Here is a 19,973-nt window from a genome sequence, read left to right as displayed (position 1 = left end):
TATATATATATATATATAATCTAGCATCCAAATATAAAAGAAAAAAATAGATAGAAATCCTACAGGCATCCTTGTCCTCCTCCTACTCCCCACTTACACAGCATTTAGAGGCCACTTGCTACGACAGACGTCGCATTGCATCTATGCAACTTTGGCCTCAATCCTCCTAACCCTCACATCTCCATCACAAAATTCAGCTTTGAATTTTGCTTGTAACTCCTCAGCAACTACGACCACACGCTTATGAAGTTTGTCATCAATCGATGATGATGGCTTATGGCTTTGTTATAAATATGATTGCCCATCCTCGTTAACAAATTTTTGAGCGCCCAAGACATAGATCATCCCCTTCTTCTTCCTAGTAGCTTCCCTTTAAATCTCGAAATCTGAGTGGTCAGGATGTGACTGACCACTGTTACTTCCAAAACTTATCTGGCTTTGACTCCTCCTGTCCCTCAGACACTCATAGCCTCCTATAGAAATAAAACCAAAAGATAATTAGCCCTTTCATGAAATTGTAAGTAAATTATAGAAATAAAAAAAAATATATAATTATTTTATTTACATGGGCTAGTCAATATTTATTATTGACCCACTATTGGTTCCTCCGGTGTCGATGTGTCGAGAATGCATCTCAATAGTTGTGCACTCCTGATGTGTGAAAAGATTGTATGAATTTCTTTACGTTTTGCACATCTTTTTGAATGAAACTGTACTTTAAAGAAGGATATTTTTATGTTTTTATTGCAAGTATAACAGTTATTAGAAGTAGAACAAAGTGGAAGAAGTGTGGAGCAAAAAAAAGAAGATTTGGAACAAAAAACAGTTAAGATTGGGGTCATGACGCCAAGTACTAGGCGCCTAAGCGCCAACCAAGCATAGAACCTGAGAGATTGGTGCCAGGGCGCCAAGGACCCAACCCTGAAGGCCAAGGCCATGAAGCAAGATCAGTGTGGATCCTAGGCACCAGTGAAGTAAAAGGCAACCCGAGAAGTTGGCGCTTAGGCGCCAACCACCGAGCGTCAAGGCCCCAGTCCTGAAGGCCAGGGCCATGCTACCAGATTAGTGTGGCGCCTAGGCGCCAGTACTGAATTATGAAAGGTTTCGAGATGGTTTAGAGCAGTTTCAAGGTAGTTTAAAGAGCATTTTAGAGAGCATTAGGGGGAGAAATGAAGAGTTTGTGAAGGGAGAGAAAAAGGAGTAAGAAAGGATGTGTTTCTGGTGATTTATAAGGTGTGTTAGAGAGTTTTAAAGAGATTTTCCTCCTATGTTTGTAAGTGTCCTAGGCTTGTTCTCAGCAAGTCAAGGGGTGTGAGTTGTGTTGTTTTGTAAGTGTTTCTTTGTAAAGAGTTACAGGAGAAGAGAAAAGACTTGGGTGGAGCATCCTCAAGGCAAATTGAGGGCGAGAGACAAGTATATTTGTGATTTGGAATTGTAGTTTTTTAAAGCACATTTATATGTCGAATCTCTTTGTTTCAATACATTATGGTGTTATTTTATCCAACTGATTTAAGTAAATTTCCTTGTTTTTCCTTGTGGTGATGTAGTAGATGTTTAGGAATGTGGATAGCATGTTGAAATAGTTTTTATTCTATAATCGTATTGTCGCTATGAAACTTTTCAATATCTTGTCATAAAGTTTTGCAGCCAAATAATCTCCTTTCTAGCCTCAGCGATAGCAATGCATTTGACTTCCATACTTGAAAGTGCAACAATCTTTTACAACCTAGAAACTTAACTTACTATCGTGTTCCTCAAAGTGAAGATATATCATGTCGCATTTCTTATAACTTCTATATCTTTTGCCAGATCTGAATCTACATAGAATTCTATATCAATCTCTGCACATCCAAAGCAAAGTGTCACCTCGATTTTCCCCCTCAAATATCTAAAAATCCACTTCACTATTTCCCAATATTAATTATTTGGATTGCCCATGTACCTAGTGACCACTCCCACTACATGTGCAATATCTAGACACATACATATCATAACATACATCAGACTTCCAATGACTAAAGCATAGGAAGTTCTCCTCATTTGTGATTGGTCTGCTTCAGACTTAGGTAAGAGATACTAGAGAGATTGAAATGACTACATAAAGGGGTGCAAATTAGTTTTGTCTCACTCATGTTGAACATTTATAGGATCTTCTTAACATACTATGTGTGAGGCAACTTTAGTGTACTTGCACTTATATACCTGTTGATTCTTATCCCAATGGATCTTCTTGATTGGACCTAAATCCTTTATCTCAAATTTTGCTGATATTTGTTTTCTCAAGTCCCTGATTTTCTCTATATTTTTCCTTACAACTAACGTCATCCACATACAAAAGAAGCCAGATATAGTAATTACAAAGAATTTTGATGAAGCAATAGTGTTATGTCTAACACTTCACGCATCCACTATCTGACATGAACTTGACAAACCTCTTATACGTTTTAAAAGAACAAAGTTAAATGCTCACAAAATTTATATAGTATTTATGAAGAATTTAATAACTCGTGTATTTATGTGACTAGGCTTCTCTTTAGATTTAAACATGATTAGCTGCAAATTAAAATCATACTTGGAGATGATCAAATAAAAATCAATGTCATAATGCAAAAGTATAATTATATTACATATTTAAATACATAAATTATGGAACAATACAAGCACATAAAATATCATTTTTAAGTGCTAAACAATGACTTAACACATCTTGCCCACAATATGTATTCACAGGTTGACAGAGGACAAGTTGTTTTTCCTTAAAATCACAACACACATCAAAGTGTTCATATAAATAGCCTAATTCATATAATTTCAAGCTTTACATGTATTTCTTGAGTCAAATTTTAATCCAAATTCATGTCTTGAAAGTCATATAAGTTGCATTAAAAAGCATGCAAGTTTTTTTAAGTACTCAAATCTATGAAATTTAAATCCCGCAAGGGCCTGATTTTCATATTAAATATTTAAACCTGAATGTCTGATAATGTTATATGGCTCATTTAAATTCATTGGAAATGCCTTGTACTATGGGGGAAAAAAAAATTGAAAATTTATATGTGGTCCAACAAATGAACTAGTGCTTAAATTTAAACAATATGACAATATTACACATGTTAAAATTAAGTGTCAAATAAATTCTTATTGTTTTGAGATGTGTACAAATCTCATTTTTTGTAGAATTTATGATTATTTTAAAAATTATAAACACATTTTAAAGTGAAACTAAGATAACTAAATCAGGCATGAACTCAGATAGAACAAATTATTTATATAAAAAAAAAATTGAAGTTCAAATTAACTAGTTTGATCCTCTTCATATGATGGTCGTCTTGATTGAAAATCTCAACAGGATGAGTTAATTTTTAAATTAAGCTGTCAAATTAAAATTTCAAATTTATAAACTAAAAATTCTCAAGACAATCCACAACTTTTTGTCGAGAGTGACAATTTTTTTATTGACCTCAATTTATAAATAATAAATGATAGATCAAATATATTTTTATATTCACACGCAAAATAGCCTCATGCTAGTAAGAATCTAGTATGAGTTTATGATTTGACCCAACAACTTCACAAAAAATAAGATGTTATTTTCATAACCTTCTAACCAGGTGATTTGATGCCAAAGGACACTTTTTAAATAACGATCATGTTTGTAACTAGTATTTTTCTAAAGGTTTCATTTCCTTTGAACTGTGAATCATAAGTGTATATTTGATATGAGCAAAACCATCTATTAGTTAGAATCGATTTAGAATTACGCCTCTGCCCCAGCGCATCGCCCCCCCAATCCCCCCCGATCTAAAAGAATCCTTTGATTGACACAATTCATGGCTGTCGAGAAAGATTTTTCAATCATGTTGGGTCAACTATCCCTTATGACTAAATATATCAGAGACCAATACGACCCGGTCGACATAACCATAGAATCTTGATCGAATTCATCATCATTTACCTCAGCATCAACTCTATGCTTAATGTGACAAATTTTATAAAATAAACTTTAAATTTGCTACTACTATATTATGAATATTCAGTGGTATGACTAGTCTTAATCAATAGTGTTCTCTCATTACCAGGATTGATAATTAATCATATGGGCTTATACCAATAAAAAATTTTGAACTCCTAATCTTAAAATTCTCTCAAAATGAGAAAGAAATCTCTTGATAGTATCTCATCAACAATCTAATATGTCTTCTCAAAATATAACCCAGAACATGACAAAAGCTTTCAACTTAAAATTCTGAAAAAATGAGAATGAAATCTTAAGATAATGTCTTATCAACTATTTAATCTGTCTTCTGAAAATATGGCCTGAAACAACACAAAACTCTCAATGAGTACGAGACACAAATTTTCGGAGTCCACATATCTAGCATCAATAAAGGCATTAAATTTATTGCCCATAGTAGTACGATTAAAATACAAAATGCAATACAAATACAGAAGCTCATACATCGTTAATAACCTCGATGCTCAACCTCCATTAATTAAACGAGTTTATTTAAGACTCGAACTAAGGAAATGCAACTTTATTACTTCTAAAAACCGTCGATTAACATGCAACCAACAAAATCCTAAAGAAATACCTTAGCTCAAAACAGCAGCATTTTTTTTCTTCTTGTATACATAAGATCGCGCAAAGTAGAGGTAGGTGATCAGTCCTACAGCGTTGAGAGAACCAAGAAGCCAGTAGAAATAATCAAGATGCGCACGGTTCAGATTATCAGAAAACCAACTCTCTCCAACCTTACTAGTTGCCTTATCAATGACAGAAATGAGGAAGCTACTGATGAAATATCCAACACCAAAGATGGTCATGCAGAGCGCCAGGCCAAGGCTCCTCAATGCATTAGGAACTTGATCGTAGAAGAATTCCTGTAAGCCCACCGTAACAAACACCTCCGTAATGCCATAAAGAAGGTATTGAGGAACCAACCACCACAGACTCATCGGAATGGTCATCTTTGGTAGATCAATCAATCCATGGTCTTTTGCAGTTTTCAATCTTTTGATTTCAACTAGAGCTGCTAATACCATGGATATTACTGAGAAGAACATTCCAATGCCTATCCGTTGGAGCTGTGTGATTCCAGTAGGAATGCTAGAAAATTTTCTGGACACCGGAACTAGGATTTGATCATAAATTGGAATGAAAGCGACAATGGTGATGCTGATGAAGCTCTGCAAGGCTGCAGGTGGAACTTTGAAGTTTGAACCAATTCTACGGTCCAGGGTGCTCCCTTGTTGGGTGAAAAAGGTTGCTGACTGCGCATATACTACAGCATATGTTAAGCATGCCGCCCATATTGGTACCAACTGAAGCACTCCTCTAGCTTCTTCTATTTGGATATCATTTGCTGCTGCATCTTTCACAAGCCTATAAAAAATGGATTTATATAAGCATTTCATTTGAAAAAAAAAGGGTTTACAAATTTCCGTGCTATATGACATAACATGACATTGTAATGCAGAAATTCAAGCATCTGTCACCAACACGAGAATTATAAAAACCAGTAATTGTAAAGAGAAAATTGCAATATTCACGTCACAAGTTTGGCAATGGAAGATGGTTTATGATTCTAAGAAGATATCCTACTGAGCTTAAAGTGGGGCTTTCCAAATCTTGAAAGGATGAAAAGAAATGAGAAAGCATTTGAAATGATGATGGATGAACAAACCATTTCAACAGAATTTCCCTTACTTCGTACGATCAAGTCCTCCATCAGATGATGCATGAGAGGAGCCCATCCAACTTTTAAGTAGAGCAACCAATGTTTTCCCAATTCTAAGGAATGGACTTTCACCTTCCAATTGGTAGAAGCGGTATGTCTTTGTCCCAAGCACGAACAAGATGAGAGCAAGTCCCATGGAAATAAATGATATCCCATATCCAACAGCCCAGCTAATATTATCTTGCACGTAGTTCAAGAATATAGTCGTCACAGTCACACCAAAACATAAGCCACAATACCACCAGTTAAAAAATGAGCTTCTTGAGATGCTTTCTTCAGGGTCCTTCTCATCAAACTGATCAGCACCAAATGCCTCTGTGCAAGGCTTGTGCCCACCTTGAGCAATTGCAACAAGGTACAAAGCAAAGTAGAAGAAGCCTGTTTGGAAATAATTTGGACTACATGCCTTATCATCATTCATACACTTGGGTGGACGAAGGCTAGGCAGCACAGAGGATAGGGTCAGCAGACCTAAGCCCTGAAACGACATTCATTTTAGATGGTTCAATGCAATACATTCAGAAAATATGTAAATTGACGAAAATTTCTGTTCTAGCTTATATACTTAAAAATGCACGAGGTCATAAATGTAGATATGATTCGACTTGCTAAAGGGCGAATATAATTTTGCAGTCGCATCAACAATGAGGATGCAATTGTATTTAATTTTTTGGTGTTTCGTATATGTTAACTAAAAAAATATCATTTTCATTTAGCACTTTCAGCTACAGTGACGCTTCTCACGGAACAACATCATAATTTCAAAGTGATCAAGTAAAACTCATAAAGTTTGGATGATCAATGCATTTCACACTTTCACATCTCCTAGCCTCAAAATTACAATACAGCTATCACACTTTCACATCTCCAAGCCTGCACTTCACCACATCCATATATCCAGCGAACATCTCTCTTGACCAACAAATATATAGTTTACCTATCATGCCTTATCAAAACATATCTTGATAAAAATTTATATATATATATATATATATATATATATATATCAAAGAGTTAAAAAAAAATTTTGTATTTTCATTTCATCGTCTCACCTCATGCAAATGTAGAAAATGCAGGAAACCCTAAATACCCATTCGGATTGGTCCAACTCGACAGAAAAAAATTGCTCAATAGTACTCGTTCACATTGTTTCAATGGGTGAGGAAAATTGTTAGATAAGGACTCATCCGAGTTGGAACAACTCAGCGAAGAATTTTGTATTTATACCAATTCATGCATGTTAATTGAAGTTTCATGTGCACCTTATAAGCGGGTGAGTTAAAAGAATTTTATGGCAGTGATGTCGCACGCTGATGTGAACCAAATTCGTGATATTTTCCTGCATAAATTCCATGTTTTATTTCCTTACTATGATGATTTATGCTTGTCAAAGGTGTTTATGCCATGTTTTGAAAGTTACAGGTATTCAGTGAGCTTCATGGAGTAAAAAATATGCTCTAGTTCAGGGTTAGGGAACAAGACTAGGCATTAATATGCTCTAGTTTGGCCGAGAGCTATGAAGAGGGGTTTAGAATCATTGTAAGGCTTTCGTTGTTGGTTATTGGTATTAAGATATATTTAGGAAGTGGATGAGGGGTGGTGAAAATTTTAAAGTGATATAGAGGGATAATAAATGATTAAAAATAAATAAATATAAATATCTAATGTTACCAAAGAAAATGCAACAATTGAAGCCACAATTAACAAGCAACAAGCAACAAAAGAGAAAATTCTCACTAAAATATTTTATTCAACAAATGATTTAAGTCATCACATATCAGTCATATTTATGAGATTACAATGACAAAAAGTCAAAAAAAGAAGAAAATTTTGAAGGGAGGTGGTCATTAATAAAGTTAATAACCACCATACTAATTTCTTAATTTTTATGACAAGTAATAAAAGCCTCCAAATTTGAAAATTTAAACTTTTTAGAAAGTGAAATTGGAATATAAATAATAAATAAAATTCAAATATTTCTTTATGATAGGGCTCTTGTGATGGGCCTCGAATGGGCTCTTAAATGGGCACTTTCTTAGGCTTTTACTTGAGTTCTTGTGAGTGGATCTTTGGCTTCATTTAGATGATGTACTGCATCACCAATGTGCTAAATGCTCAATCCCAAGGCCCGGGAATACGTGGGTCAAATATAAGCTTGAGTGTTGTCTTATATCTTCTTAAAAGACGTGCAAATTTTCTAAAATTAACTCAAGCCAAAAAATTAAAATACTAGAATGTGCTCCAATGATAACCCCAAGTTCTTAAATTTAAACGTCTGAGAATGTTGTGAAGGTAAATTGCATGCTTGAGCTAAAATTAAATCTATCTTGAGAAATGTGTATGCATATCAAAGATTTGTAAAAATGTAATTTTCAACTATCAAATTCAATTCAAATCTATGCAATTACGCACCCCCTCGAATGAACCGCTTTGCCTATAGGAAAATGTCGTAAGTTCTACTTTAGGCAGTAGATCCACCTCTTTACAGGGACTGAAGTTGATAGGACTGAGCCTCCAGTTTGATCCTCCTAATCAGAATTGAAGTTGATAGGACTAAAAACCTTTTTGAATACTCGAGTAAGTAAATTCATTCAAATCATAACAAAAGCATTTCAAAAATAAAATATGATCCTTGATGATGGGCATATTTATTGCACATCTCAACTGGAAGAAATATTTTCATAATATAAAAATTTTAACGCTTAAAATCCAAAAATATTTAAGCTAACCTATTACTTAATGCTTAAAGTAAAATAAATCCACCCTCCACAACACTTTATCGAGATGGACATTTAACATTAACTCAGTCGCACAAAGAGCCAATATCATATCAAATATATTATCAAATTCAAACTCAAAACTATCATGTGCCAGTAAGAATGTGACCCTAGTTTTCTATCCACGTGATTTGACCAGTAAGCTCCACAACAGAAGTGATTAAAACAATATGCTCCATCAAGTGGTTTAGCCAAGAGACTCCAATGTAAAATGGTTACGGCTATAGCCTGTATGTTCTCTAATGACATTCTATCATTTTGAGTCATGAATCATAGGGTATACTTGATAGGGCATAAAATTATCTATAAGCTAATGTCAAATTACATTAGTCTACTTAGACAAACAATCTACAAGCTTCCCTTAGACGAAGTAACCCAAGACTGCTGGAAAGAATCCTTCTATCAAGTTGGGTCCACTACTTCCGTTGACTAAATAGATGAGGGATCATGACATCTCAGGATGACAAAATCATATGATCTTGATCGGGCGCACCATCAATTTCCCCACCATCTGGTCTAAAATCACGATGATAATTTTATAATTTTAAATTTTAAATTTTATGCTACTATAAGCTAAACTTGAAAACATAATGCCTAATGATAAGCCTTAATCGAAAGTAGTCTCCCATTATCGGGAATGATAATTAACCATAAGGACTTGCACCTATAGTAAACCTCAAACCCCAAATCTTAAAGTTTTCATAAAATGAGGGCAAAATTTCTAGATAGTAATTTATCTACTATCCATCTGCCTTCTCAAAAATTTAACCAAAACCTCACGATAAACTCTCACTCATACTCATTTCATTTTGAGAGAGGTCGGGTATTTCAAATTTTGAGAGCCCAGAGTCACTATGAAGCTTTCTAATCCTTTGTTTTTTCCCTAATTCTGTCAAAAAGCTTTGCAAACAAATCTTATGCTTACAAGTCTTAGTGATAGAAATGTACTCAGCTTCTGCAGTTGAAAGTGCAACAATCTTCTGTAGCCTGTAAGCTCAACTCATTCTTTTGTCCCCTAATGTGAAGAAATACCCTATTGTACTTCTACCATTGATATCCCCTGCCAAATCTGAATCTATAAATCTTTGTATATTAATTCCTTCACTTCCAAAACAATGTAACAATGATTAATCCTCTAAAGTATCTGAAATCCCCTACACCACCTTCCAATGATGATTTCCTAAATTACTCAAGTATATGTTGACCACTCTCACTGTATGTGCAATATATGATCATATACATATCATCTTATATATCTAACTTCCAACAACTGGAGCACATGGGGTTCTTTTCATTTGTACTGCTCTGCTTCAAACTTATGTGATTGCTCCTTAGATGGCTTAAAGTGGCTGAAGGGTGCAAAATAGTTTAGCCTCACTCAAAGGTAAATCTATGTAGAACATTCTCAACATATTTTACCTAAGAAAACATCAATGTACCTGCACTCCTTTCCCTGTTGATTTTCATATTGAGGATATTCTACCTAGAACTTAAATTGTTCATCTCAAACTCCCTAATTAATTGCTACTTCAAATCTCTGATCTTCTCTATGTCTGCTCTTACAATCAGCATGACATCCACATATAATAGAATCATGATATAACAATTAATAATTTTTTTATGAAAAATAATGATTTGTCTGATACTTTGTATATCCATTATCTAACATTAACCTGTCAAACCTCCTGTACCATTGTCTTTGTGTCAGCTTCAAACCATACTCTTCTTCATTCTACAGACTATTCCATCTTTTTTTTGGAATTGTACATCCCAATGGTTGCACCATTTACAACTCTTCTTCTAAGTCACCATGCAAGAAAACTATCTCCACATCTGTATGCTCCAGATGCAGAGTTTTCTCTGCTACTAAGCTCAACACAACTCTGATAGTTATCATATTCACTACTAGACAAAATATCTTTGAATAGTCCACTCCTTTTTGTTGAAACCCCCTTCACAATAAGTCTTGTCATGTAGTTCTTGCTACCATTTGACTCTTCTTTCAACTTGTAGATCCACTTGTTGTGCAGTGCCTTTTTGACATCTAGTAGTTCTGTCAAATCCTATATCTGAAATGACTTCAGTGACTGCATCTCGTCATCCATGAAAAACTCACTCATTTTAGTCTTCAACCTGAGTAGTCTCTTCATAGCACTCTAGTTCACCACTATCAGTTAGTAAAAAATAGTACAAAGAAGGATATTACATTTGTATCAATCTTGTAATTTTGTTGGACCTCTTGACTCAGTAGCTGATGACTAAAGTACTTTTTTTGCTTCATCAGATTGAATGCATCTTTTTTCTCCATCTCTCGAATCATCAACATCTTCTATCTCTGCATATTTGGAAGAGTCTTCATAAATAATTGATGTAATCCTGAGTTCTGCTCCTATCCTTGTATATTCTCATTACATTGAAAGTAACATCACTGCTCCTAAATAATTTCTTATTTTGATTATTCTAGAATTTATACCCAAATTCATCTGAGTCATACCCAATGAAAGTGCGCTAAACTGATTCTAATCGAGTTTACTTCTGGATCTTGCATCAACATGAACATGTGAGGAACAACCAAATACTCTCGGATGAGATAGATTTACCTTTTTGTGACTCCAAGCTTATTAGGGAAAGTTTTCATTTAAAGGCACGGATGGACCACGGTTTATTAAATAAACTGAAGTACTCACTACTTCTGCCTAGAACTGCTTTGGCTTGCCTGCATTCAACTTGATACTCCTGGCATGCTCTGTGATAGTTTTATTCATGCACTCGACCACACAATTCTATCATGGTGTCCTTAAAATAATGAACTCATGCATGATTCCTTCTAAAGCACAATAACTCCAGAACATCTGATTACGATGCTCCTTAGTATTATCTTATTTGATACACTCCAACCTCAAGCATATCCCATTCTCAACCAAGGCCTTCGACTTCTTAGACACATTAAACACATCAGACTTATATTTAAAGAAGTACAATGATACATTTTTGGTGTGATCATCAATGAAAATGACTAAGTATTGAGAATCTCTAATAGACTGAAGTGGGGTAGGACCCCATACAACAACATGTACTAACTTCAACTTTTTGGACTTCACATTTGACCATTTTTTTAAGAAAGTAACATTCTTTTGCTTATCATAGATAAAATCTTCGCAAAAATCTAACTCTATAACTTCAAATCATGAAACTTATTCTTAGAAAGTAGGGACTTCATACCCTTCTCGCAAATATGGCCCAGCCTGCGATGTCAAAGACCTACATCAATCTTTGTTCCAACTACATCAATTGATTTACATCTTATTAATTAGGCAAGAGTGCCTTCAATGTTATCTCAATCCATCATCATTTGCCCCTCCGGTCAGCTTTCACGAATCACCTGTGAAAGTAATCACATGGTATAACCTTGCAAGCTGGTTCACCGAAACATAGAGAACATGTCTAACTTCATTGAGCTTCAGGCCAATCTATTTGACAATTTGATATCAATATTACTCTTTCTACTCCAGACCTTGTTATCTCTTAAATAAACCCTCACTAGATAACTCTGATGTATGATATGAATTGTATAAGATGAAATATTGCATTTGCAGTGGAAGTGATCAAAAAGTACATGGGCAATCCAAAAAAGCATTTTTGAGAGCAGTGAAGTGGATTATCAGGCATTTGAGGGGAGTAGTCAACATGACACTTTCTTATGAAAGTGCAGTGATCAGTCTATAGAGATTTGTAGATTCATACTTGACAAGAGATTCGGATGGTAGAAGTACAATAAGGAATATCTTCACTTTGAGGAACACAACGGTGAGTTGTACTTTCAAACTGCAGAAAATTATTGCACTTTCAACTTCGAAGGCCGAAAACATTATCACTAAGGATAACAAGGAGATGATTTGGCTACGGAGCTTTATGACAAAATTGGGCAAGAAGCAGAGAGTTGGAAAGTCTCGTAATTATAGTATGAGTGTAATTCATCTTCCTAATAAGACTGTTTTTAATGTCAGGACAAATCACACTCAGCTAAGATATCACTTTATACGCTTTCACCTAGAAGATAGATAGTTGTTCTTGTGAAGATACACACAGCTCAGAATCATGTAGATATGTTGACGAAGGTGGTGACTGTTGAGCAATTAGAGTTGTGCATGGCTTGAATTGGAGTCCAGGAAAGTTGAGACTTGGTGTGTGTGCCACAATACAATATATAACTATTAAGATGGTATAGATGGGGGTACTGATCTGGAGAACAGGTACTAGATGCTAAGTTTCCAAGTGGGAGATTATTGTGAAGTGGAGCCTACAACACCAGAATGACCCTCCTGGGCCTGTCATGGCATAGCCATGCCTACACTGGCGTTGCTACGCCAAGCGGCGTGACTACATCGCAACCATGCATAGCTACGCCGGTTGAATCGCTCCTTCAGATTTTCTTCCTGAGAAAGCAGAATAACGGCATGGTTATGTTTTCGAACTATTCCCTCCGGTTCGGTTCTTAAGCTTTGATTCTAACGACGAAGGTTACTCTCATGCGTGCGGTATTTCTAGACAGGGACTTCTTCGTGAAGGTGGGTTGTCGGGAAGAGGATTTCGAAGCAACCGATTTCTCTTTTGAGATAGAGGGAAAAGTTTGGAATAAAATTATGTAAGTTTATGTGCTTGTAGAGAAAAAATCTAAGTGATATAATATGTAAGTTTCTCGCATTTATAGTAATTTTTTTTGGTGGTATAGCTTCGTGATTTTTTCATTTTCTCGAACTTTTCACGTAAAGCTTAATGTATCCTTTCTGAGATTTTTTTTGTGCTTATATTCAAAATTTTAATTCGGATTTCTTGAATTGTTGTGATCCTATTGTGCAGTGTGGTTTCGATTTCTAATTGATCCAAGCCCTAAGTCTATATTCCATCCCAAAAAACTTGTCCATCACGACAAATTTCACTCAAAGTTTAATAAACTATTGAGCCAAAATCAACTGGTACACTTTGAATTGATTGAGATATTGGTTCACAACCAGTCAAACTCAGAAAGCTACAGTCTTTTCATGCTAATGTCATTTGTGGGACAAAGTTCAATTGGTATTGTTTCATACTCATTTATTCATTGCATTAAACCTGAGTCAAAGAACACATTCAAAGTCATCCCTAGAAGGCTATTTAAGACCATGGAAATTAAACTTTTTCGTTCCCCAAATGCACTATGATGTGCATAATCTAAAGAGAATTTTTAACGATCTTGTTTTTGTTCTTCAAGTTCTTATGTGAAACAAACTCTACAAAATCTACAAGAACCAAAACTTGAGTTATTTTGTGATGAATGTAATTCATCTTACATTCCTTGAGATCAATGGAACAATGCATTAAATTCCTTAAACGTTAAGTTTTTATAGAACCTATTTTATATGAGTTTGACTGTCACTATTTTAGAAGCGTGATCTTGAAATTAGAGTGAAATTTGTTGAGTGGTTCTAATGAGCATGAAGGATAGCATATAAGTCCATCATAATTCTACAAGGCTCTATTCAGTGTTTTGTTTATGCCATACACTAGTAATTGCTTCGATCTCTCTTTATAAACAACCATTGAGACTTTAAAGAAATGATAACCAAAAATTTAAATCGTGCACTTCGAGTTGCCTATGAATTTAGCCTACCACCAATTGAGAGTCATGTAAACTATGAGCCTTTTCATGCCAAATAGCATTACTTCATACTCTGCTTGGTTATTAGTTGCATTAAACTTAAGCAAAAGGACACAAGTCAAGTCATCCCTTGAATACACTTCAAACCCATGCTGACTCTTTTATTTTCTCCAAATCAATGTAAAGAACCAAGTACATTAAAAAGCATAAAGTTTTTCTTGTTTCAATGCTCAAAGCATGAAACATAGTGAGACTTTTACCAACTAGAGCACTCATGACTTATACATCACATATATACATATATTATTTGCTAAAATTAAGCATTTATTTAAAAATGTAAGTGAAGCTGTGAACAAGAAAAGGACATTTGCTTTTCATTGGTTCTTGTTTTCACGAATGGTAAAAGGATAATAACATATTCATGAGTCATGATAGCATTCAAAAATCATGAGCCATCCAATTGTAATTTTCAAGAATCAAACACAATGTCGACCCTTGTTGGTTATAAATGATAGCATATCAAGCACACATTGAACAACAATATCATCAAATAATAATTTTCAACAATATAATGATACATTCAACAAAATTAATTTTCATCTATCCAAAAGAAAAAAGTATCAAAAAAATAAATAATGAAGTTATGAAAAAGTGCTAAAAAATCAAGGATATTCATCGACAGACCGACTAGAAACCAAGAGGCACAGGCGGTGTGAAGTGAAAAAGTGAAAAAATGAGGCATGAAGAAGCAATCTCAAAACAAAGCTTGTAAACAAAAGCTAAAAATAGCAGCCACAAGAACCAATGAGAAGCATATAAAAAGCACCAAATGAGAAATTATGAAAAGAACTAATCAGCAATAAATCAATGATTATGCAAGAAAATGAAGAGAAGCAAATACTCATATCAAGTTATTATGGTAGATGCTGAACAAAGCCATAAAAATCTAAACTAGGTCTTCATTTTGAGCTAGATCCAAGGGAATAGTGCCACAATGCAATACAATGGTGTGGCACGAGACTATACGAGACACATTTGATCAAGATCTTTTACTTCAAATACAAGCAATGCAAAGGGCCAACAAATTGTTTAAGTACGCCCAAAGTGTTTTTTTAGAAAACACATTAAAAGCAGTTTTAGTGTGCAAAATCAAAAAAAAAATTTGACAATCTTGTTTCGGTAATTTAATTTCTTCAATTGATAATATCTCTATAAAAAAATAAACAATAGCCATAGCATTAATAGCTTCTAAGTGTGCCTACTCTAGCCCACTTCATTAACCTCCCTAAAAGTTCAAATTTTTTAAAAACTCACTCAGTGGTTTCACGGTCATCACTTTGATAATGTGCAGTTTTACGTAGGGTAGAAGCCATCAAGCAACAACATGGCTAATTTGACAAGTTCAGCAAAGTTCTGCTTACCACTCATTGTTTTGCTTACATGGCACTCTAGAACTTGCTTCTTGCTCCATTCATAAACAAAACTAAGCTTGCTATTGTGTCATGGATTCCCAGATCAACTAGTAATTATTTTCCTAAATTTAAATTGTTGAGAAGTTCAAATATTATTTAAAATCTGGGAAATCATTTTCAAAATTGCATGAAAACTTGAATTTTTTGCTTTTACGTAGCACCTTAAAGAGTGGTTAACTTTAAATAGTAGTTAACTTCTCTTGATCAGAAGATAAATCAATTAAGCCCCGCAATTTTTAAAATGATTTGCATATTTTTTCACCAAACAATCATAGTTCATCCATAGAACCGCTTAGCACCGCTCTGAATTATTCAAAATTGGTCATAATAACCAAAGTTAATCATTTAGCCAAGGATTTTCTATCTTGATGCTCAGCATGCACTTAAGATTCAGCTTCATGGTGAACATCAACATTGTAAACATCTTAAAAAGATCATCAAAATGATTAAGGAATTCTTTATTTTTTGTGAGGATAACATCAACATAGATTTGTACATTTTGTTCTTTATGTGTTATTTAAGAACACTGTGCTCATTAATCCAAATAAGATAATACTACAATAGAAAATCCCTCCTAGTGGTGGAACTTGGGAGAGGATGGGGTTGGCTCTTACCCACCCCCATGCTAAACTATTTTTACCTTTCTCACTTAAATCCTAATTCCATCACTAGCCTCTTCATTGGTGATAAAGTTTGTCAAATCTTTGTCAAATGGACTCATCATAATTTGATGACGGCTAGAGATGTCAAGAAACTCGGCATGGAATAGCTTACCAGTGAATCAACCAAAGCATTAATGTTGAGTAATGGGTAAGATTCTTATGGACAAGCATCAATGTTTTGCTTGAAATCAATGCATATCCTCCATTCATCAATTGACATACGTAGAAGATTTACTAAATCGATCATCAGTATGTTGGAAATCTACTCAACATATTGAATCTCTTGGATGAATTCAACATCCAAGAGTATATGCACTTCCTCTTTAATTGCCTGGTTGATTTCAAGCATAAAATTCCTTCTCTTTTCTTGATATCCTTGCTTTCTAATTAGATGTGCAAATGATAACAATAGGAATTCAAGTCAACCCTCGAAATCCCAGATGGTTTCTATGAATAAATATCTAAGTTATTTATAAAAAGGTTTTCGCAACTAGAAAATTACATTAACACAAAGAACTAATGCTCTTTTTTTTCTTTTTTTTTTTGCAAGGCACCTCTTCTTCTAAAAAAGAAATTCAAAACCTCCTCATTTAACCAAAGTCTTGATCGGATGGCCTTTTTAGTATTCAAAATAGAACATTCTCCTTCTTAATTGATATTGAGGTAGAATTTTTTATATCGAATAAAATCTCCTTGAATAGGAGCAATTCCATTTAGCATAAAAGATTTTATTATTAGATGACCACTTCAGACAACTGCTTGGAACCAATATAACAAGGGTTGCACAAAGATGATAGTGGAGGTTGAGGGAGTACAATGAAATCATGAAATCAATGAATTATGCTTCATAAGATTTGTAATCTCTTCCAAGTTAACTTCAAGGATGACCATCCCTTGAAAGACACATCCCTCACTTGAGAAATTGATCAAGATCCCTTGGAAACTCTAAGATGCATGGTGTTCAGTCAAAAATTATTTCAAATGAATAAACAATGCATTCAAAGTATCGATGGTGTCAACCAAAATTCAAAGACCCTCGCCTAACTGACTACCAATTTCACTGCAATCACATCATTATAAATATTCCAAAATAATTTATGTTTTCATTTAAAAGGATATGACTAGTAAATAGGTGCAAGGTTTACTTTATTTTAATTAACTGCACATCAAATCCATTCACCAACTGCTTTAGAAATAGCTCCCTCATTGATAGATTCAATCTGCCTAATCATTGTTAGTTTGCTTTGGTTTGCATTCTTGATGTTTGGTTAATTACAAAATAATATATTTTAATTAATATCATAAAACCTCCACACAAAGTATACTTCTCATATCTCTTACTTCATGCATGCCTCATCCCCCTGAATCATGACCTAATAAGATTATCCCCTTCCCAAGTGCATTTAGTTCATCAATCTACTATCTCATGACTCAGTCGCCCTCCTTTATATGCAATTATGATTATGTGTTTCACTTGACTATTATAGTCATTCTTCTTAAGTTTCACACTAAAGAATTAAACCAACAGATCAAATTCATGGGATTTAAAAATTATATTTATTTTTAGACAAAATAATTTTTAAACAAATTGCACAGCTTTCTAGATCATTTATAGAATATTTTAAAGAATATATAAATTAATTTGTATGCCGCTAGTAAAATTATGTTTTGGGCCCAACCATTGGTCAATCCATTTATTGTCAGTTCATGAATTCCAGACTCCTTCACTTCTTCAATTCTTAATGTAATTTGGCTACCTATTAGCTAAATGTCCTGATGTTAGAGAATAAAGAACAAAACAATTATTTTAACAGAATAAACGATGAAAATAATAAATACTGGCAATGCCAATGCTGCGTCATGCATCATGCACCAAATAGCAAAAAGTGTTTCTGGACAGTCAAATTATGTGAATCTAAACAATCGACTCAGTCTGATGAAAAGAGTACGCAGCTGCATAATATTAAGCTTACGTCCTTGCAATACAACCAGGCATTTGAAACTCCGAAATCTAACAGTTCGTTATACTCCAAAAGCAAAGCCTTCAATAGTTATACAACAATTTCAACCACGCAACTCAATTCGCCTCCAATTTTCTTGAGAAAAGGAGAATGAAATGAAAAAATAAGAATAAATAAAAGTAAAAACATATCACCCATTAGTTGTTTAGCTAGAGAGAATAAGAGAGAGAGAGAGAAACCAAAGAGGAAGTTCAAGAATATGGAAAGTTAAGGGCCGACCAAAATATAGAGCAGAGAAGAAAACAGAATTGTCCTGTAACGCCCCAGATACGAATCAGCGACGAACGCGCCTGCAAGCGGCAGCAACATCGCTACCCCCGCCAATGTATTCACACCAGCTGCTGCCGCCGCCGTGGACTCCTGGAGCGACCCAGTGAGATAGGTAATAAGGTTGGAAAAAATCCCATAATATGCAAACCTCTCCGCAATCTCCACCCCTGCGACGAGGTCTCAAGAATAAGAGATCAGAAACCGAATGGACGAGCGGCATTGGGGAGAGGAGAGGAGTTAAGGAAATGGATTGAACTTCACATACAGATGATGAAGAGAGCGGCGGTCCACCTGCCGGAGGAGGATCGGAAAGCAGGGTAGCCGCGGTAGTCGACGACGCCTGCCAGGGCGACTGCGGGGGAAGATGAGGGGTTAGCGATGAAGGGAAGAAGAGCGCTTGCCTCCATCTCGGGTGAAAAGCCTGGTCGATTGTTTTGCGGAGGTAAGCTGAGCGGAGCTCGCTGGTACTGGCGGGGGACCTTAACAAATTATTGCTTTTCAGCATTTATTGGCATCCTGCATGCGGAATCAGGTGTCTTAAAAAATTAATAAATATATTAATAATATATTTTTAGTTTTGGGATTTAACTAGATAACACTCCAAAAATTATTATTTATGTATTTAATATTCTCTAAGTTTTACTTATTCGCAAAACACTTTAAACCTTTATGCTACAAAAAATGTCACTCCATCTACACCCTCATCCTGCATCGAACTTCTGTTTCAATGGTTAAATCAATTGAATAATTGATCTCTATATGTGCTTCACAAGTTTAATCAAGAGCATCGAAATGCAATGGCATGCAAATTGAAATCAAAATATCTCAATCTTGTCTGAAGTCACTTGAAACAATGTCCATTTATAAAACAGACTTTACGTTAAGTGCATCGAAATTTTCTATGGAGGGACCTTATATGACCAAAAAAAATCAGTATTCTGAAATGGGAAGTATAACTCTACACCGTGCAAATCGAACTCAAATCACCTCAACAAATAGTAAAATTTGCTCAGACATCATTTGATCGTAAAAGAGTCCATGTGAGAGCGTTCAAAACTTCGACTTTGCTTAAGGAAGACACTAGTATTGTCATATTTCCGTACATTTGATGATGATGACTATATCGAGACACAAATTAAAAATTAAAAAATAACACTAAACATTAACTTAGCTCTCAAACACTTTACTACCAATTCATGTGCACAATGCCTTTTTTATTTCCTCGTGATACTTAGCTACCCCTCTCCATCCAATCTTATTTCTCCATCTAACTCAAAATAATAATCTAAACTACAACTCTCTCCACTGCCTTTGGAGCCCTCTAGCTTTTTTCATTCAATCTCTCCCACTTGCACAGACAAAAACCTCAACTCTTCTCATTCGTTATGTAGTTAA

The 19,973-nt window shown here is 34.7% G+C and overlaps 1 protein-coding gene across 1 annotated transcript in view; it reads right to left on the bottom strand.

Annotated features, from left to right (window-relative positions):
* The window catches only part of LOC110019420, a 37,104-nt gene extending 18,033 nt beyond the window's left edge, over positions 1–19,071 (bottom strand). The window contains 4 exon segments of the mRNA XM_020717064.1: positions 4,597–5,383; positions 5,708–6,216; positions 18,528–18,745; positions 18,844–19,071. Coding sequence (XP_020572723.1) covers positions 4,597–5,383; positions 5,708–6,216; positions 18,528–18,745; positions 18,844–18,985 — 1,656 coding nt within the window. The 5' untranslated portion in view covers positions 18,986–19,071.
* Positions 19,072–19,973: the final 902 nt, after the last annotated feature.

The sequence above is a fragment of the Phalaenopsis equestris genome, unplaced genomic scaffold, assembly GCF_001263595.1.
Source record: "Phalaenopsis equestris unplaced genomic scaffold, ASM126359v1 Scaffold000002, whole genome shotgun sequence".
Classification (NCBI taxonomy): Eukaryota; Viridiplantae; Streptophyta; class Magnoliopsida; order Asparagales; family Orchidaceae; genus Phalaenopsis; species Phalaenopsis equestris.
The sequence above is the reverse complement of the archived record's forward strand: the minus strand, read 5'-3'. Positions and strand labels throughout refer to the sequence as shown.